A 20,224-nucleotide genomic window follows, 5' to 3' on the forward strand; every position below is an offset into this window, starting at 1 on the left:
GTTTCCACGGGCTCCGGCTGCTCGTTTCCATCCAGGGTCCCCCTCTGCCACCAAGCTCTTTTCTGGGGCCGTGCCGTGTTGAGCTGATCTCTGATTTAGAGCTGGGTTGTTTTTTTTTTAAGGCTTCTTCTCCACGGTGCCGTACGAGAACGGTCACCATGAGACAGCAAGGATGTTCCCGGGGCACGCTGACATCCCCGGCGCGGAGCTCCCAGCGCTAGAATCGTGACGGCCGTGCTTCTGCTTTCTGTGCTCAAGCAAAATATGTGCTGAGTCAGTGGCACGAGGGTCGTCATGTGGCCGCAGGAAGCGAGAGGAGCGCCGTGCCCGAGCCGTCTCCCCTGGCACGGCTCCGTTGTTCGCTCCCCTGGCACGGCTTTTGCTGGGAGCCCGGCGTGGGGAGAGCTGGTCTGAACAAGCCGGGGGCTCTCTGAGGGTGCTGCGGTTCGCTGTGGTGGTGAACCGAGAACGTTCCTGACCATAGCAAGTGGGGAAGCAGTCCTGCGGTGAGTGTCCTCGCTGGATGTGCCGGTGAGCGGGGCAGGATGGGGCGCTGGGGGCTCCTGTGGGCAGCGAGGCACGCAGCGAGCGCGCTCCTGCGGGCGTGCTTCAGGCTTCGGACCTGCCCCGGCGTCCTGGGTCAGCCTGGAGATCACCGTGTGCTGGGGAAGGCTTCTGTCCCTGCGTGGAGCCTGGCACCGCGAGCGCCCGTGTGAGCACCAGGTGAGTGGCTGATGCCACCACATGCCTTTGGCCGTCTCCTTCGACTCGGCTGTCGCAGGTCTTAGCGTGCGTGTATCACGCAATAGAGCTCCTGCTGCACTTCTCACCTCTGTTCTGTCCCCGAGCGTCCAAGGGGGCTCTGCCACTCGCTTTGGCTCGGAAAACCCCCAGAAGCTCAGCTGGCTGTGTCAGTAGGCTCAGGGGTGCGGGAGGTGGACTCTGGGGCGGGAGTCACGGGCTGCGGCCAGGAAACCACGTCCTGAGATGCTTGAAAGGCATCGCAAACGTTACATAAACAAATTTCAGCTCACGGAGAGCCAGCTTCCTGCACAAACAGCTGAGTTAGCGGCCGAGCTGAGGCTTTTTGGTCTCCAGAAGATAACACGAGCAGTCTGCAACCCTCAGAAACGTCCGTACGTGCGGGTGGTGGGAAGGGAAACCTGCCAGGCTCCGCGTGTGAGCCCGGTGCTGTGCCTGCCCCGTGGGGGTGAGGGCTGCAGCCTGCTTTTTGTGTGTGTCCTCCCCTAACGCTGCCATCAGCCATGTGCGAGAGAGGGAGAATAGCAGTTCCCTTGGGGTTGCTGACCGCTTGTTTTCTTAGGGCACTTCCCCTTCCTTCTTGCTTGTTACAATGTCATTTAATACCTCAGCGCTGCTGTCCAGGTGACACGGTAGCACCTTTAGTCCCCATGGAAATGCTGGGGGATTAAATCAGCCCGCGTGACGTGCGAGCTGCCGTGTACCGTGCAAATTGCCGGGTTTGGGAGCTGCACTGAGAGGCTGAAAAGTTGGGGGAAAATGCGGCAGCGCTGCTTCGCTGCAGCCTTTCAAAGCGTTGTGTGAGTGGTTTGGTACCTCACGGCTCAGCTGAGACGGGTACCGTGAGCATAAACGAGGATCGGGAAATTAAAAAAAAAGTGGGAAGAGATTGAATGTCTCTCTTATCTTGGGTGAGAGTACAATAAACATCGGGGATAAAAGAGCTGTCCTTGAAACTGATGGAGGGGGAACTCGTGCATCATGCGGTGCTTTTGCCCGTGTTTAAAACCCCAAAGGGCTGATCCTAGCAGGGTCCTTCCAGAGGCTGCAGGCCTGCCAGGAGAGCTGAGTTCCAACTGAGGGTCGGCTTTCCTTTCCCTGGAGGTTAGAAACAGGCGAGTGTTAAGAAATTAAATGCTGTGAGCTTCTGGAGAGTAATTGTTAGAGCCAGCTGGGTACGGCTGAGTTAAGCTGAGAAATAACCTTCCTGTGCTAGGTGAAGTGGGCTAAATGAGCCCTTCCTGTTAGGACAACCTTTAAAAAAAAAAGTGAAGTCTAATTCCACGTCCTCTGCCTTCATTCTGCTAGACCTAAGCAAACCCTTATGTCGTGCTCGTGCCTCTGACTTCGGGGCAGACACCCGAGGCTGCTGTAGGTGAAGGTGCTGAGCCGCTCTCTGCTCTCTTCCAGGCCTGCTGTCTCCCCAGCCCTCCTCCCTCCACCACGGGACATCTCTGCCCCCCGGGAAGGCTTTGTGATCAGAAAGACAGAGGGATGTGCTTGTGGCAGGGTAGAAATAGCAGAGGGCTTGTGCCGGGGAAGGGTCTTGTCCAGGAAAGGGGGCTGAAGACGGGCTATTGCTGGGGATAAACGCGCTGGCGTGGCCACGGCTGCCCCGAGGGGAGCTGGCCGTGTCCGTGCGTCCTGCAAAAAGCCTCTTGTAGGCCCCGAGGTGTTTCTCCAGGCAGCCTGCTTGGGCGCTGCTTCCCCCGCTGCCCGCAGAAGAGCTGGGGGTTCCTGCGTGTGAGCAGCCACCGAGGTTCCCGGGGGAAGCCCCCGCGGATTTTTCTGCTCTAAGGCGTAAAAAGCAACTGGAGCAGGAGCCCAGGCTGTGTGCGAGGGGGCGGCTGCCTGGCGGTGTCTGAGCTCTTCCTACAGATGAGCTGGGGCGGCGGCGAGGAGGAGGAGGAGGGCTTGCAGTGAAAACTTCGGGGTTCGTTAGGAGGGGAGGCAATGAAGGAGTGACGCTTCCAACGCTTCTCCTCCCCAGCACTTCCCTCCCTCGGTGCCAGCTGCCGGAGCAGCTCCTCGGCGGCGTGCTGGGAGCAAACGGGGAGGAGGAGAGGAGGGAGCCTGCGGGGAGCTGCTGGCAGCGGGGCTCCCTCGCGGAGGCTTCGCCTGGCAGTTTAGGCTGCGGCTGGGCAGAAACAAAGCCAGCCCCCGCTTGGCTCTCAGATGCAGCCGCTCTCCGAGGGAGGGAGGGAGGGAGGGAGGGAGGGAGGACGGGGCGACCTGCCCGATGGAGAGCAGCGGGCATTTTGCGTGTCTGCAGCCGCATTGCTCGCATTTTTCTTCCCACCCCCTGCCTAGTGACATCTCCGCGAGCCCAATGGCAAATGGGGAGCAATGCAGTGCTTTTAGTGCCTTTCGTGGTGTCACGTGCCAAGCTCCTCACTAAATTAGACTTCTTGTGGGGCTGAGAACCTGCTGGGCTGCGGAAATGCCCGGGAGCCCACCCGTGACGGCAGCCAGGAGGCTGCGGGTTCCCCCGAGCTGTGCAGGAGCTGGCACCGGTGGCCCGCAGCCGGATGCGTCCTTAGTAGGGGCAGCAGCAAGCAGGCAGGGTGGGCTGGGGTAAAAACCAGCTGCTGCGTGGGGTTTTTTTTGGGATAAAATAATGGGCTGGAGTGAGAGCCTGGGTTTAGATTGAACAAACTGCCATGAACAAAGAGTTAGTGGATATTAACCTGGTCTCACATCCCGCTGGGCAGGATGCTCCGCACCAGCCGTCCTGCCCCGGGGTGTGCTTCTGCAAGTTTGGGGTCCTGTGGCACGGCTGGGGTTTTAGACTGGGATCAGCACCTGGCAGCAGTGTACGCGCAAGGAGAACGGGGTCAAAGAGCCATCTCTTCCTCCCAGCCTCCTGCGTCCCTCTTCCAAGACCTTCCCCTGTCTCCCTCCTGCTCCCTAAGCACCACCACCTCTTTCCTTCCCAGTTCCTTAGTGCAATAACCTTACACTTCAGCCAGTTTTACTTCTCAGCCCAGGCACAGCTTGAAGTTTGCTGCTTCTCCTTCGGTCCTTTGGGAAGGCCACCCAGGAGCTTCTCTGGGCACCGGCGTGCCGAGCAGGTTAACTCTCCTCTCCTGCCCTGCCACGTCCTCGCCCGCGGCTCTGAGTCACTCCTGCGTGCGAGTTCAAATGTCCATGGTCTCCCTCCTGGCTTGGCGGGCTGCCCAAGCCCGAGAAGAGTCACTTTGCCCCCACGAATCGAGTTTTGAGTTAATTATCTGTTTGCCTGGACAGAGTGTGTCCTTGCGCACCCGGAAGATAATCCTGCTATCTGCGCCACGGGCAGGGGAGTTCAGAGCCTGGCAGGGCAGGGGGAGGGAGCGGTGGGTGCCTCCGGGGGGGAGGACGAGGCCATGGGGGACTCGAGGGCTGGGGACGGGTCCTGGCTCACCGCACACCTTGGGCATGGCCGTGGGCATGGCTGTGCCTTGGTTTCCCACTGGTGACCCTGCAGCAGAAGCCTCGGCCCTTGGTGGGGCTGCTCAGGGTGATTTGGGGCTGGGAGGGCTCTGCTTAGTCCTGCCAGGCTGCTGGGCGAGAGAAAAGCTGAGAAACGCCCTGGGAGGTGTCCCCAAGGTGGTGGTGGCTGTCCTGAGGGCTGCCGGCACGGGTTGGTTGCCTTCATCTCTTCTGGGATACAGAAGAAATGGGGAAAGGGAGTCGTTAGCAGGTCAGTTAAGTGAAGGTTCCAGCGGTGCACTTACTGGCTGTGGGGAAGGAGCGGCTCGAGGAGGCAGAAGTTAAGCTGGGGAAGGCAGAGGAGGTGGCAGGGAAGCCAGAGACACAAACGGATGGGTGTGGGGATGGATAGTGGATCAGAAGCGTGGGTGTTAGTGGGGTCGGTGTGGGCTCCCTGCCTGCAACACGGGGCTGCTCCAGCGTGCTGGCTGGACGGGCAGGAGTTACTTCTGCTGGGTGCGAGGGGAAGGGACGAGCTTGGCAGGACGGTGAGCTACCTCGGGACGTGAAAGGACCTCGCCGAATGTGATGGAAGCTCTCCAAAAATGCTGTCGGGCTGCCTTGTGCTCCTGGAGCTAAATATGTCGTAGAAAAGCATGTTCCCAACAGCCTTTAATTCTGTTCCTCTGTGACGGTGTGCTGCTGCAGGCGTTCACTTGTTTCTCTTTGCTTCCAGCCTCTCTGATCGCCATGGGGGACGCAGGCATGGAAGCGACGATCGCGCCTCCTGAGGGCAGCGTACAGCAGGACTCCTTCTTCAGCATGACCGACGTGTTCCTCATCTCCCTCATCACCGGGCTTTTCACTTACTGGTTCTTCTTCCGCAAGAAAAAGGAGGAGATCCCCGAGCTCCCCAAAATCCAGACAGTGTAAGTAGCAACTCGGGGGTGGCAGCGGCTGTTGGTCTTGGTTATGGTTTTCTGGCCACGAAGTCACTCTTGCTTTCCCTTCCCTGCTCAGGCTTCCTAGAGCACATGTACCAGTCCTCCCAGGGGGCTGGGATCGCAGGCTCCCGGGAGCAGGAGGGCTGCTTTCTGTGTCTGAGGGCGCTGAGATGGGATTTCCAGCCTTTCACTCTGCTTGTTGCTGCATTTCCCATCACGCCCGGACCTCACAGAGCTGCCACCAAGACTCGCGTCCTGCTGTCTGAGCTGGTGGAGAAGGCAGCAGAGGGAAAGTCCTCCTGTTAGTGGTTCTCTTGCATTGCAATCTAAGAAATCGCTCTGACCCCTGTCAGGGTGGGTGGTTTTCCCAGGGGACTCCTACTGTCGGAGGGGTGGGAGGATTTTGTGCTGCTGGCGGGTCCTTGAAGGCTCCGGGAAGAGGCTTAGCTGGGTTCTGTGAGTTTTCCAGATGTGGGGTCTTGGTCTTTTTGAGCTGTGCGTTTGCTTCACGATGCAGAAATCCCCGTGGAAGAACCAAGCTCCAGTTCTCTTACCCTGCGCTGTGGCTCAAATCAGTAATTTGTCTTGCCAAGCAAGGCGAGAAAAGGCTTTAAAATCCCCTGGCTGCACTTCAAAATGCTCCGGGATTGCTTTGGCTGTTCTCTTCATTTTCTGTTAAGTCATAGATAAATCTGGAGAAAGACGAATTTGTTCTTAAGCAGGTTTCCTCTGTAGGGAATCTTATCTACTCTTAGCTGTCAGAAGAAGAAATAGGGCCTTGGGAACTGGGAGATAGTTTCTGGGCACGAGCTGCTTGGCAGCTCCTATGAAACGTGCTTGGCTTTGCCGCCTGGTCTCTGCGGCAGCAGGAGGCTGGGTTTGGACGGGGAGAGGTCCTTGTTCCACCCTGCCTGCTCCGAAGGGTTCAGGGCCAGGAGCGAGCTGCGTTGGTGAAGGTCTGGGTGAGGTTAGTTCTTCAACTGGCACATGCAAAAAACTCAGCATCAGTTTTCTTGCTGGGCTTTTTAGCCCACTCCTATTTCCCCCTGGAGCAGCGGTCCTTGCGTGGGTAGGAGCAGTCAGCACAGGTTTGAAACCCTGCAGCAGGGAGCTCGGGAGCTGGCGTTGTGCGGAACCCATCCCTCCTGGGATCTGCTCTCTGTGGATGCAGCTTGCCCCGGGCAGAAAGCCAGCTCAGCGTTAGGCCTCTGCAGAAGCTGACCTCGTGTCTAAGGTGAATCCTCTGTGTCCGTAACGCTGGGCACAGGCTCGCTGCAGGTCCCTGGTGACCTGAGAGGTTGGGTGGGTGGTGGGTGGCCGTGCAGCCTCCAGGGGCAGGGTTGTGGCGGCTGGACGCTCGCGGTAGCTCCACGATTTTACACACCTAGTTGCACCAGCGAGATGTCCTGCGTGAAGGGTTTTTTTCTCCACGAGGCACCGCTCTGGTAAGAAATACTTCTCAGTCCTTCGTTTCAAAGTGCTCGCTCAAGCAGGAGCACAGAGGTTGCAGCCCAGTGCGGAAAGAAGCAGGGGCAGGAACTGTCCGTGGACCGGTCAGGTGGGGACGTTTGGTGATGAGCCAAGGCATTTCGTGCTTCTGTTACCCCGTGTGGACACAGCAAGAGGTTGCGGGCCTCTTATCTCTTCTATCTCTTCTCGGCTTCTGTAGCTCCCTGGATGGGTTGTGCTCCTTTCGGGTGTCAGGGCTCGTCGCTCAGCGTGGGTATCGCGATTCAGGCTGCGGTTGCAAAGGGGCAGGTTTGGTCTCCTCGTTTCCACCTCGGGCAGATCGTGATTCCTCTGGCTGCTGGGCAGAGCCCTCTGTTTGAAGGCAGGCCTGGGCTGCCAGGTCTTTTGTGAAGTCCCTGGGTGACGGGAAGAGTAGCACACGGCTTGTGTAAGCTGTAAGGCAGGCTGCACACACACTGGTGCACGTTTCCTGGCTGGAAGGGGTTTGGAAGAAGAAACGTCCCTGGCTTCAGTACCACGTGGCAGAGCTCCTGCGTGCAAACAGGTGTGTGCGAGGCTGATAGCAGCTATCAGTGAATTATTCTCAGCCTTATCTTGGGAATTTGTTTTGTTGAATCAGTGAAATACTTTCCCTCTCGTGCCTGCAAGAACGTGTGGATGTGTGCGTGCGGATCTGGGACCGCGATGGGCATGGCCGCGGTGCGAGCAGAGCTGAGCTGGCTGCAGGAACGGCACCAGCACTTGGAAATTAGATCCCGATTGACTCCAGAAGCTCCCATCCTGGCTGTCCTCGCGACTGTCCCACCCATGCAGCTCTTCCAGAGGCTGCCTTGACCTTGCAGAGAAGTGGCGCCGCAGAGGAGCTCGCCAGCCACCCCAGGCGTTTCTTCCTGCCCCATCGTGCTGCGGGACCTCGGCCCGTGGGCGTTTCTCTGGGACTGCCTGGTGGGTTTGCCCGCACTGTGCTGCCTTCTCTGTCTGCGTGGCACACGGCTGGGTGCACCTGCTGCTTGTGAGATGCTGGGGAGGAACAGCACCGTGTGTCACCGACAGCCAGGTTGGAAGGCCGTGGTGCTCCAGACCTCGTCTGACACGATCCCGTTTTGGCAAAGTGACAGCCAGGCAGGTGAAGAATGAGAAAAAGGGCTTGAAATAGGTTTTTCTATACAGGAAACCTGCCCCTGCCTTGCCCTGCTGCGGCCCTAGTGTGAGCATCACGGTGAGATGAGGGCAGCACGGACCCGTCTCACCGCAGCACGTCTGGGCGATGGCACATCCATCCTCTGGGAAGGCGACAGCAGCTTCCTGCAGCTTTTGCAGTGTTATTTCATGGCACGTTTGGGTCTGGGAGGGAAATGAGTTGGGGAAAATAAGCTTGTTCAGCCCTGGATTTCCTTTCCTCCATCGTCCTGGAGTCCGGGGTGGGGTTTCCTTGCTGTTGAGCAAGCAGATCAGGAAAGCAGGTCACTGTGGGGCACGGCAGGCCTGGGGGAGGCAGGGGCAGCCCGCAGGGCAGGGAGGCTGGCCTGGACCCACGGAGGCAGAGGAGCCCTTGGCAGGGGCCATCTTTGGCTGACGTGGAGAACCTTGGCCTTCGGAGGTGCTGCTTTGCTTCAGCGCTTTCCCTGCAGCTGCGCCTCGACTCGCCAAAATGTCCCGAACTGCCTTATCTGGCAGCACTCTGGGACGGTTTCTGTCATGGCCCTTTAGCCCCCAGCTTCAGCCTTGAGAGATCGGAGGGCAAAAGGGTTGAAGAGCGATTCAGGTGCGTCGTGAGGGGTGCTGCCTTCATGGGTTTGGTTCAAGGTGTGAGAGTGCAAGCAGAGGCTCCGTCCGCATGTGGGCTCTGGCGCCGTGGTGCCCTCCTGGGGCTTTTGGGAGCTGCCCACACGCCTCGACCAAGCCAAGGCAGAAAGAAGATGCCGCTGCTGCTGACTGTGGAAGAAGAGATGCACAAAGTCCCCTGTTCTGGATGGGATCTGCGTTGGGTTCACTTTCTGTGGCCCCGCACAACCACGTTCCCCCTCCGCCGGCGTGTCCCGGGTCCCAGAGAGGGGACAGAGCTGGGACCACGTACAAGCTCCCTGTGGGCAAGGCGTCCTGTACCTGTGCTGTGTGACGCACGTGGGGCAGCCTGGGGTGCTGCCACTGAGGGTTTCTTGCATTTTGACAGTTTTCAGGAGGAGTTGAAGCCACCGGCGCGTTCCCGGCTGCCTGCTCTGCAGATGTCCCCGGGGAGAGCAGCTCCTGCTCCCCGTGCAGCCACGGCGAGGGTGACTGCGCTCCCTCTCGGTGACATTACTGGGGCATGCACTCGTTTTGCTATTTTCTTTTCCCCTCAGCCAGGCCACCTCTGGTGTTTCTCAATCACGGATTTCCTCCCTTCCTCGTGTGCCTGCTGTGCACAGATTGCTCCCCCGGGGAGCCGCGGGCGAGGTGCCGATGGGCGCGCTTGGTGTCAGCCCCCCCCCTCCTCTCCCTCCTCGTCTTTGACGTTGTTTGGGGCAGAAATGGGCTTATCTCAGCTCTGCAGCTACACACAGACTCGTTCCCTGGTGCTTGTCGGGTTTCCTGCTGCAGGAATCGCTCCAACTTCTCGGCCTGATTCTCTCTCTGCCGCCTGCGTGCGCTAGGGGCAGAGACCACCTCCGATTTAATTTATTGGGATCCCGAGCAGAACAAACTCCTCGGGGCCGCCCCCGGCGTGGCACTGCCATAGCTGCTCGCGCCGTGCCCGGAACCGTTTCATTCAGCTGCGACCCTGACTTTTTTTTTTTTTTTTTTCAAAAAAAAAAAAGAATATATCCCAAAGCGGCTGGATACAAACCGTTTCCAAGGTAACGGGGCCGGAGGAGGGTTTTGTGTCCTGTCCCCCCCCCTCCCTCCGCTCCACGGGGACGGGAGAGGGACGAGCGCTGCGGGGAATCCTGGGAGGTCTCGTTCCCCGCTCCTAATTCCTCGCTGCCCCTGCTGCCAGATGTTGCTGCTGCGGCTCGGGGGGGGCCGCTCGGATCCGGTCGGGATCTCCCCGAGCCTCGCGCCCGGCACCGCGCTCCTGCTATGACCCGCGCCGGGACCTTTTGCGCCGCCTCTCTTCTCCTTAACAAAAGGCTGAGGCTTGGCTTCAGCGCCCAGGGGGAGCGGAATGGAGAGGCCTGTCCCCGAGTCTCTGCTAAGGAGCTAAGTTAGAGCCTTCCCCCAGCGCTTCCCCCCGCAGACACGGCCGCCCCGGGACTCTTTGTTTTGCCTGCGCCCTCGCCATGGGATGCGCCTACTCGGTGCCGGGAGAAGAGGCGGCCGTGGCCAGGTGAGTTCATCTGCCCCACAAAGGGGACGGCTCGGACCCGGGGGAGAGCTCCCACTGCCCCCAGGGAGCTGCGTGCCTCCTGCTGGGGCAGGAGAGCGCGGGGAGAGCTGTGCCGGCAGGCAGGTCGCTGCCGGGAGGTCCCCGCCGTGGCGCCTGGGGCAGAGCGGTTCGTAGCCAGGCTGGTCCCACCTGGGGATGTGCGTGTGCCTGCAGTGGGCGGGACAGGCCGGGGGGCTCTCGGAAGGAAAGGTGTTCAGCTGAACCGGGACCGAGGCTTGATGAAGCTGAGACTCTGGTAACGTTGCTGAGCCACCAGCGATTTCCTCCCCTCCTGAAATCAAACCGAAAGGGAGCTCTTTGGGCTGTGGGCTCTCACCGAGGGTAGGCAGCCTGTACGCACTAAGCTAACGGAGCTAATCCCTTCTCCTCCGCCCGTCACTTTTTCTAACTCTCTTACAAACACTACCCCGAGCTGTCAAACTCTTAAGAGCGGTCAGTGCTAAAAATGTGATTTTCTCCTACATTTTCTTTCTGTTTCCCGAGTAATGAAAACGAGCGTCCTTTCTGTCTTCAGGATCTGTGCTTTTTGCAGCTTGGATTTTCAAGCCGTCATGATGAAGCAGTTTCAGGGAGTCCTGTAGCTTTTTTTTTGCAGAAGCCAGACTCGTTTCTTCTGTGCCCGAGCCGCAGACTGCTCCGCCGCTGCCCCTCGGTGCGGGTTCGCCTCCTTTGAAAGCCGACCAGCTCCACGCGTGCCCTTTCCTCTTCTAAAGGGAGCTCACTGAAAGGATCCCAAACTCCTTTTTTTTTTTCCCTTCCTCTCAAAGCGTTCTGTTTAGCTGCTGACCCAACAGCTACTTTAACTGGATCTGATTTGCAGAGGGCAGTAAACCAAAGGGACGCACCCGTGAGCCAGGAGCTAAGTGAGAGACGAGTCTTGGGAGGGGGCTGTGGGGCACGTGGGGGGCAGCTCATGGAGCCTGTGTCCTGGGGGCACCCGGGACAGGGCTGGGGCTGCTCTCTGGGAGATGCCTGCCGTGCCCCTGTCCCCGGCAGGGTACAAATGACAGCACGGGAGGGCCAAACGGGGGCACAGAGCGGCTCTCCTGGGAGCACAGCCTCCATGGGAAGCTTTTTTGGGTAGCATTCACTCATCTTTCACGCATGCTGTATGGGAATGTAAGTGCTGGGAGCTGCGGGGCCTGGTTACGGAGCTCCTTGTGGGGTTGGGGCGGAAAGGGGTGCTCGGGGGCGTGCTGGGTTGGACGCCCCCCACCCTGCTGCTCCCTGCGTGCGCTCTGCGAGAGTCTGCGCACACCCGCACAGATCCCCCCCTCTGGGCCGCGGGGTTTAGGAAACTGTTAGTGAGCTCTGCACATTCTCACATGGGCCGGAGCCAAAACCATTTGTTTTTTGCCTGGAGGCTTCTCTCTTCCCACAGGAGACCCAGCCTTGCATTCTTCCATTGTGAAAGAGAAATGGGAACGGGTCCCGCGTTCCCCTCTTCCACGCCACCGAAGCTCCAGCAGGGCAGGCAGCAAGTGAGCTCCTGGCACTTGTCCTCCTGCCTTGAAGAGGCTCCAGTGGCTAACCTGGCGCAGCCACACGTGCCTGGGGGTGCCCGGCTTCCACCAGGCCTGCGTTGCTTTCGTGCTGCGAACCTAAAAGCCCGCGAATGCGTTTAGGACGGTTAGGTTCTCTTGGCTTCCCACCTAGCAGGGCAGCCGTAGCAGAGCGAACCTCTGCCTGGGTGATCGTGACACCGGTGTGGTTCGTCCCTCTTTCAAAGCGGAGAAAGCCACCGCCGTGCCCTCTGTGCTGGGGACGGGAGCCCTGGTGTAGGAACGAGCACTGCGGGACCTCGAAGGGCAGCGGTCGCCTTGCCAGAGGCTCTGATCCTCCGTGGAGCCTCTGTGTGTCCTTGGGGCTCCCAGCTCTGGGACTCATGTCTGGCACGCTCTGGGAAGGTCTGTTTTGAGGTCAGAACAGCTGGTTTTTAGCCTTGTGTGACTTCAAGCTTGGAGAACCCGCCCCTGGGGGCATGGCTCAGAAGCGGAGCCTGCCTGCCGCGCAGGAGGGGAGGCAGGGAGCTCTCCCTTCCCTCCTCTCGCACCGTGACTGAGCCCCTGCGGTTAATCTGAAGGCATCCTCTCGCATCCCAGCTCTGTGAGGTCCCTTAACCTGCCAGCGGTTATGGGGCAGTTTTCAGAGTAATAGTTTCCTGCTGCCCAGGGCTGAGCTCCTGGGCTCTTCCTAGCAGCTCGCTTTTCCTCTGCTCCGTGGCTGCGCGCGGAGAAGCCACCCTGCAGATGGACAGCCTGGGACAGGCTAAACACGTGTGTTTGATGGGGGATCTCCCTTCTTTGGAAGCCTTCCTGAGATCTGATATAGGTTGGGGACCACTTTGTTCCCTCCTTGCTTATCCCTGACCTTAAAGAATGAGCGCACTCATCTGAACGGGGATTCCTCCTGTCTTTCAGACCATCCTCACCGAGAGACAGCAGCTTCATCGAGAAGATGAAGAAGACGGTAAGCTGCCTGGATGCACGCTGTGCTGGGAGGATGGCGGGGCTCGTGGCATCCCCCTTCCCCTGGGGACTGTCAGCAGGGGGGACCTGTTTGCATCCGGACGTGTCTGCTGCAACGAGCATCCGGAGATGGGCTGCGTGGGGAGGCAGGAGCAGCTCGAGCAGTCCGTGCATGAGAGTTGCTCTTAGAGAGAGAAATTAAAAGTGACAATTTGATGCAAGAAAAAAAGAAATGTAACGTGAGGTCGAAGTCAGGAGGGAAATAGCAGGGACTTCAAAGTCGTTGGCTGCCAGCTGTGTGTCTGTGGGGTTGGCTCCCGAACCTGGCTCGCTCTGAGATGGGAATTGCACACAGAGCTGGCAGCTTTTGACTGCTGGACTGCACGCAAGAGGAAGCAGAGGGAAAGGCGAGGGCTGGATACGTTTTCCATTTTACATCAAAGTAGCTGGCCTGCTGCAGAGCAGGAGCTCCTGTGTTGGGGCACTTCCCCAAAGCTTTGGCAAAGCTGCTCTCGTCCAGGGAGTTCCCTGTTTCCAGGAGTCACCGTGCAGCCTCGAGGCTGAGAACAAACCTCGAGGGTTTGTTCTTTGGTTGTAGTCTGACCCGAGTCACCTCGGAGATGACAAGAGTGATATTCCTGCTAACAGCTTAGCTTTGAGTCTTCTGCCACAAGCCTGGCGGCGCCTCGTGGACAAACGCAGGCTCCTTCCAGCTGCCGGGCTCCTGGTCCCAGGCGTTCCCGTTGTCTCTGACGAGAAGCACTTCCTCTGTGCCTTTGCCAGATGAGTAATCACCATTTAACGGGGATTTCTTCTTCTCTCCAGGGACGAAACATCGTGGTTTTCTATGGCTCCCAGACGGGCACGGCGGAGGAGTTTGCCAATCGCCTCTCCAAGGACGCTCACCGCTATGGCCTCCGCGGCATGGCAGCAGACCCAGAGGAGTATGACTTGGTAACTTAGACACGAACACGGCCTCAGGATAGATCGTATCCGTCCAGAGGCCCCCCAAAAGCAGAAAGAACGTGGCCAAGGGACTGTTGCCCTGTTAGCAGTGGTACTTAGAGGAGCAAAGGAAATTGGATGAGCCTGAGAGGTGCTGAGGTGGGCTCGGTCCATGTCAGTCTATGGATTTGGGGTGAACTCTGCAACGTGTCTGAAAAAGGAGGGTAACCTGGGGTGTTTGGGAGTCGTAAGTCATCTGTTGGCAGCGTGAAACCTGCTCCGTGTTCTTTCTGTAGTTAGCATTGGTCCCACACTGCAGCAGTCTGGCACAGAGGCACTGATACCGTGTTGTTCTCTAGATGGAACAACAATGCCGTCCCTTACAGCCTAGATAGAAAATCCAGTCGCTTTTGTAGTGGGGTAGAAGTATTGATTTCATCCCAGTGAGGGTGTGGTTAGCTTTATTTCCCTTGCCATTTCAGGTGGCTTTGGTCTTTCCCCAGCCCCTGTTGTAATTAGTTGTTTGACATGACGTGGTGCTGCTCTGTGCACCGGGGCTGTAGCTGTGTTGTAGGAACAGGTTTGCCCGATAACCGTGTTGTGGGGTCCTTGGAGATTTATTCTTTGCTTTGTTGCAGTCGGACCTGAGCCGCCTCTCCGAGATCGATAAGTCTTTGGCTGTGTTCTGCATGGCCACTTACGGGGAGGGCGACCCCACGGACAATGCCCAGGACTTCTACGACTGGCTGCAGGAGGCGGACGCTGACTTGTCGGGTCTCCGATTTGCAGTAAGTTGCTTTGTTCCAGTTTCTGCTGCATTTGGGCAGGAAAGTCAAAAGCCCTCCACTGTGCTTGCACGTGGCTTGGGTAAAGGCACAACATGATGTCTGTGCCTCTTCTGGATGCGGTCCCTATTGTCTCTGTCTCCAAGCTGCACAGATATTTGCAAACACATATCTGGGGGCTTTAAACGCAGCTGTTGGAGCACGCTCTCCACTCCCTAAATCATGAGGGTTCGCTGGCGATGTCTTGCTGCAAACAGCCCAGCAGGCATTGAATATAAGGTCTGTAAATGAGTTACAGGCTGCTGCTGCTGTTCAGAAGCTAATTGAGCAGCCCTTGGCCGGATCTTCTCCCACAAATTAAATCACTCGGAGGAGTGCGTGGCTCTTTTCCTGTGCTGAGCTGAATAATTGGCTGAGATACAGCCACCTCACCTAAACCCCAGCCAAGTTCCTTAGGCTGCATCACAATTGCAAACGAGGGGAAAATCCTCTGCTGGAGATGTTAAGCTGCTCCGTACAAAGCAGTCAGGAAGCATTCGCTGAGCGGTTTGTGGGAGGGGAGGGACCGCAAGTGGTCTGCTGGCAGTCCAGCCCCTTACTGGTCCCCAGAGGAGCTGGCACGGGCAGCTCCTGTGTGCACGTCCCCTCAGTGTGCCTGAGGCCCAGCTCAGAGCAGAGGTGCCAGCTGAGCAGGCACTCTCTGGGTCTCCTGGGCAAAGCCAGGGGTAGGTCGTAACTCAGGAAGTTCACAAATAGCTGATGGGGACCCAGGAGAGTTACTGCTGTCTGTCTTCTGTGTTCTTATTTCATCATCCTTTGTGTGCTGCTGGTCAGAGGACGCCGGCTGGCTGGGGGAAATCCAGTCCTTGCTTCCCTGTGCTTATCAACATTCTCTTCCAGGTCTTTGGGCTGGGGAACAAGACGTATGAACACTTCAATGCCATGGGGAAGTACGTGGACAAGAGACTGGAGGAGCTCGGAGCTCAGCGCATCTTTGAACTTGGGCTGGGAGATGACGATGGCAAGTGAGTGGCTCGGCTTTAGGGTCGGTCTGAGCCGGCTAAAGCGTCATGGAAGGGACCTTGGCAGGGAGCTGGATCTACTGCTAAGACAGAAATTAACTCCTTAGGGCTAGTTGTGGTAGCTGACATGTCCCTGAGTGTGTGTCTGGTCTCTCTCCTACAGAGATCAGTCAGATCCCTTGGCACCTGGAGCATCCTAGGGAGTCCTGTACCTGGGGAAATCCCACAGCAGCTTTAAATGACCGTAGCTGTGTTCTTTGCAAGGCTTCACAGCCTCTTCTGCCTGTGCCCTTCTGCAGCTCCCCTGATATCCCAGCCTGCATGGATAAGTTCCTCCATCCCCGTGGAGGAGCCAGGCTCCATTTCTTTGTGAACTGTTTGCTTTATGGTAGAACGCAGCACTGTCCCAACTCAGAGGTCCAGAAATGATTGTGCTCACCTGAACACCCTTCTGGCAGGAGCTTAACCGTGGAAATTACATCAACCTGTGGCTTTGCCTCCAAGGACTGCAAGATTTAATTAGAGGGCTATGCCATGTGTGGGAGGCTCTGTGAATCTAGGAAAATAAACCTTTCCAGGTTGGAACCTGCCTTGTAGGAGGGTGACTTAATGCCAGGAGTGGGCATGAGACGGGCAAAGACCAAGCCTGAATAACAAAACCTTCCTTGGCAGAGCCCTGAAGGGAGGGGTGGTTGGTGCAGCAGGAGTTCCCTCCCATCCACTTCGTGCCCTGAAGATGCTCTGAGGCTGATCTGTGGGCATGTGGAGGTACCAAAACTGCCTGGCTCCGAGGGCAAATGGTGAAGGAGGAAGTTCATAGGGATCTGAGACGGCTCCTCTGGGAATGCCCCTCTGCTTTCTCATGGGCAGCATTACTGAACCTCTCTTTTGCCCTGCCTAGCCTGGAAGAGGACTTCATCACCTGGAGGGAGCAGTTCTGGCCGGCCGTGTGCGAGCACTTCGGGGTGGAGGCTACAGGAGAAGAGTCCAGGTGGGTGTCAGAGCAGCAGCTTCTGGGTGCCAGGGGGATCGACTGCATTTGAGCGGTGGCTGTGCCATCAGGCCTGAGCCACTGCCCCCTTCCTGCGTGCTGCCACCTCCTCCGGGCTGGGGGGCACACACGGAGCAGATCAGTGAGTGGGGCTCTTCGGACTGAGCCCGTCCTGGCACAAACTCGAATGCAGCTCTGGATTTCTGTTTTGAAGGGTCGATGTGCTGGGTTTAGTTCCTTCGGGGGTGGCTGTTAGGTTGGTGATACTCCCAGTGAAGCGGATGTTTCTTCTGTTTGGGCTTTCTGCATCATCTCTGTGCTTGCTCATGTCTCAGGAGGGATGAAGGGGTGGAAGTGGCTTTTTCTTTGAACTGCAGCAAATCCAGCAAAGCAGGGGATGGTTCCAATTGTATCTTGTTGTTCCCAGTTTGACTTTTTTCCTCTTTTCTTTCCCTTTTTCTCCAGCATCCGCCAGTACGAGCTCGTGGTGCACACGGACGTGAACATGAACAAAGTGTACACGGGTGAGATGGGCCGTCTCAAGAGCTACGAGAACCAGAAGCCGTGAGTGCCAAAGTGCCCTAGACCCCCAGACGGAGTGTGCATGGGTCAGGCTTCGACTGCTGGTGTTCTTGATGTTTCTAACACCACATGCCATGCAGGCAGGGCCATTTTGGCAGCACAGCCATAGGGCAGATGTTTGCCTAAGAGCTGTGGGCTCAGATTTCCCCTGGGACTCTTGGGGGTTCCCCAGCTAATGAATCATTGGTGTTTGAGAAGCTGGCTGTGTTCACAGGCGCTGTTTTGGCTGGTAAGTTCCCAGCATTTGTCTCGAGGTCAGTCTGGAGCCTTTCGTCCCCCGGAGTAGTTAATGCACGATGGCTGCTTGCAGTATTGCTGTGGGGAGATTAATTGTGTAAATGAATTCCAACCTGAAATGTCGCTTTGAGATGTGACACTCCCTCTAATCCCCTGTTGCATCACTTGTTCTTAATGGGGTAGGAGCTGTTGACTGCTGGGCTGTGCTTAGAAGGAAAATGATCTGTTTTCTTTGCCAGTGCGGGTAGCAGCAGGATCGTAATTTGTTTCGTGCTGTGGTGTGCTTTGAAACAAGAGCCAGGGCAGCCCTGTGCTCAGATGGTGGAAGCCTGCTCTGGAGCATTCCGGGATGAAAGCAGTGCTGTGAGCCTGCGGGAGAGTAACCCAGAGGTCTTTGTCTTTCCTTCCAGACCATTTGATGCCAAGAACCCCTTCCTGGCTGTGGTTACAGAGAACCGTAAGCTGAACGAGGGCGGAGAGCGACACCTCATGCACCTGGAGCTGGACATCTCCAATTCCAAAATCAGGTAGGTGCCCATGGGAGGCTGCTGCCCTCTTTTGTCTGGAGCCAAAACTTAACACTGCCCCCTCTTGGCTTCTGGACCACATATCAGGTACTCCAAATCAGGATTTTCTCCCACTTTTTGGGCTGTAGCTCACCACCCTGAGCCCCTCCATGGTTGCACATCCCTCCCACCTGGGCAGTGCCAGCTGCAGGAATTCTCTAGGGGTCATCCAAAGAACAAGGGGGCAGACAAACTGTGAGGGGCAGGAACTGGGGATGGCTCGTGTCTACGTTTGCTTGGCTTAGACGGATGAGCAAAGGGAGGATAGAGCCCAGCTCTTCAGCCCTCTTGCTGGCTTAAATTCGCCTGTGTGCTTGTGAGAAAGCACAGCGCAGGGACCTGGCCTGTCCTTGCTGGAAGCCTGGCCTCACTGAAGTCTGTGGCAAAACTGCTGTTATCTTGGAGCTCCCCCATAAAAGACTAGGTTCTTAAAACCATTATTCCCCAGTGGTCCTGTGCTGCTCTGACTGCCAGCTCGGGGGTCCCTGACCCCGCAGGTGCTGTGCAGCAGCTCAGCCCTGCTGTCCTGCTGAGCTCCAGCCTGCTCGTCCTCCAGCTGAGCAGCTTGGGCTTGGCGTGGGCAAGAAGTGCCAATTTTCATCTCTTCTCATCCTGTTTTCGTACCAGGTACGAGTCTGGGGACCACGTGGCTGTGTACCCGGCCAATGACTCATCTCTGGTGAATCAGATTGGCGAGATCCTGGGCACGGACCTGGATACAATCATGTCCCTGAACAACTTGGACGGTGAGTGTTGATCACCCCTGAGCATCAGTAGCTCTCCTTCTGCCACGGCCTCTTGTCCTTGCCACCAGAGCAGAGGTCAGATCCCCTCCGGGTCCCGTAAGGCAAACGGGGACATCCCTCGGCCACTCCGAGTGCGGAGCCATTTTGCGGCAGTGGCTCAGAGCCTGCTGTGAGCCAGCCAAAGTGGGTCAGTTGTGAAATGTACTCGGTGTGCCCATTCAACAAGTTACGTAACAGCACGCTCCTGATCACAGAGCGCCAGCCCACCAGAGCATCCCTCTGCTGCAGCAGCCCCAGAGCTCCAGAGGAGCTCTGGAGCCTGAAACGCTGCTATTGAGTCCCTGGAGGACACACAGCCCTGGGGACGGAGCTGCCGGAGGAGAGCACGTCTCAGTGCTGATTCAAAGAGCTTCTGTTGGGCACCGTTCCCAGCAGAGCTGGCCTCTGGCAAGAGGGAGGTTACAGCTGCTGCCCATCTTGCTCCTGAGGTGGTGAAGCCTGCCCCAAGGCATCAGAGCTGCTGGCCCGGGAGCTGGCTCCTGGTTTCCAGAGAGCAATTGGCTTTAATGCACTGGTGGAGCTCTGGCCTGGTCTCTGGCCTCATATCGTCATTCGTGTCCCTTTTGGTGCTCTTAGTTTGCTAAACTGAATGGCTCCAGCCTTGGCTGCTGGTGCTTCACCTCCCCGGGGGCTGTGAGCGCAGATGTCCGTGGCCGAAGGATGCTTCTGAAGGCAGGTCTGACGGGGGCATTAAGAGCATGAAGCCAAACTAGCCGTGCAGAGCCTCCTCCTGCTGGGCCTGGCAGCGTGCTGGATGTCTCAGCCCTGAGCTCACCCTGGGAAACCTGCTCCCACCTCTGCGTGGAACCCAGGGTCCGAGCACTGCTGTTCTCCAGGCTGAGGGCACGCTGTGCCTTCCGCGTGGCCTTCCCAAGGTGTGTGTGTGCAGTGAGACTTCCCGTGGGAGGCAGGGAACAAAAACAGGGGGCGTCGAAGTACTTGGAGACGGTAGGCAGAGAGCAAGACGTGTCACCTGAGCTGTTGGGCCAGCTGCACTCTTGCTGCCCCTGCCCTGAATGTTGCTGCCCCTGGAAAATGGGACGATGAGCCAAGCCCTTGCCCTCTGCAGCATGCGTGGATGTTTTGGGTCAGTGTCCCGTCGGGGTGGCACCTGTGAAATGCAGAATGGGCAGCCAGGAGACAGCTGCCTGGGGACGGAGCTGCCCTGTGCTGGCGCTGCTTCGCGGTGGGAGCAGGGCTTTGGCCAGGAGGCTGCTTCAGCCCTGGGGCTTCTCTCTCCTCCCCTGCTGCGTCTGACTCCTGTACTGCATGTAGCACTGGCAGGAAATCTCTGATTTAACAAGTAATTGCTCACTTACTTTTTTTTTCCCTCTTTCCTCTTGTCTCCTCCAGAGGAATCCAATAAGAAACACCCCTTCCCCTGCCCCACGTCGTACCGCACAGCCCTGACGTACTACCTGGACATCACCAACCCGCCCCGCACCAACGTGCTCTACGAGCTGGCGCAGTACGCCACCGACAGCAGCGAGCAGGAGTGCCTCCGAAAAATGGCATCGTCCACTGCGGAGGGGAAGGTGGGAGCTGCAGCCTTCCCAGCAGAGCTGCTGGGTTGAACTGGGGCCAGGGCTGGGGCTGGGGGGGGCCAGAAGGGATGCAGGGCTGCTGGGCACCGTGTGCAGGGAGCTCTGGGGGTGTTTGGTGGCTGCGTGGGGAAGTCACCGTGCACGTGCCCTCCTTGCCCGCAGGCTCTCTACCTCAGCTGGGTGGTGGAGGCCCGGAGGAACATCCTGGCCATCCTGCAGGACATGCCCTCGCTGCGCCCCCCCATCGACCACTTGTGTGAGCTCCTGCCCCGCCTGCAGGCCCGCTACTACTCCATCGCCTCCTCCTCCAAGGTGAGCGTGCTC

General features: G+C 57.9%; 1 protein-coding gene across 10 annotated transcripts in view; it reads left to right on the forward strand.

Moving 5' to 3' along the window:
• The window catches only part of POR (cytochrome p450 oxidoreductase), a 38,174-nt gene that overhangs the window by 15,161 nt on the left and 2,789 nt on the right, over positions 1–20,224 (forward strand). For 8 of the 10 annotated variants that reach the window (XM_083806111.1, XM_083806113.1, XM_083806114.1 and 5 more), the window contains 11 exons: positions 4,910–5,102; positions 12,375–12,423; positions 13,248–13,376; positions 14,006–14,155; positions 15,053–15,177; positions 16,076–16,165; positions 16,631–16,729; positions 17,395–17,511; positions 18,178–18,296; positions 19,710–19,891; positions 20,063–20,212. In XM_083806111.1, the coding sequence (XP_083662237.1) occupies positions 4,910–5,102; positions 12,375–12,423; positions 13,248–13,376; positions 14,006–14,155; positions 15,053–15,177; positions 16,076–16,165; positions 16,631–16,729; positions 17,395–17,511; positions 18,178–18,296; positions 19,710–19,891; positions 20,063–20,212 (1,403 nt within the window). Of the gene's footprint in view, positions 1–2; positions 507–4,909; positions 5,103–9,526; positions 9,895–12,374; positions 12,424–13,247; positions 13,377–14,005; positions 14,156–15,052; positions 15,178–16,075; positions 16,166–16,630; positions 16,730–17,394; positions 17,512–18,177; positions 18,297–19,709; positions 19,892–20,062; positions 20,213–20,224 lie in introns of those variants that run through there. The other 2 variants (XM_083806119.1, XM_083806112.1) reach the window with 2 other exon arrangements.

Source organism: Anser anser (assembly GCF_964211835.1).
Source record: "Anser anser genome assembly, chromosome: 20".
Taxonomy (NCBI): Eukaryota; Metazoa; Chordata; class Aves; order Anseriformes; family Anatidae; genus Anser; species Anser anser.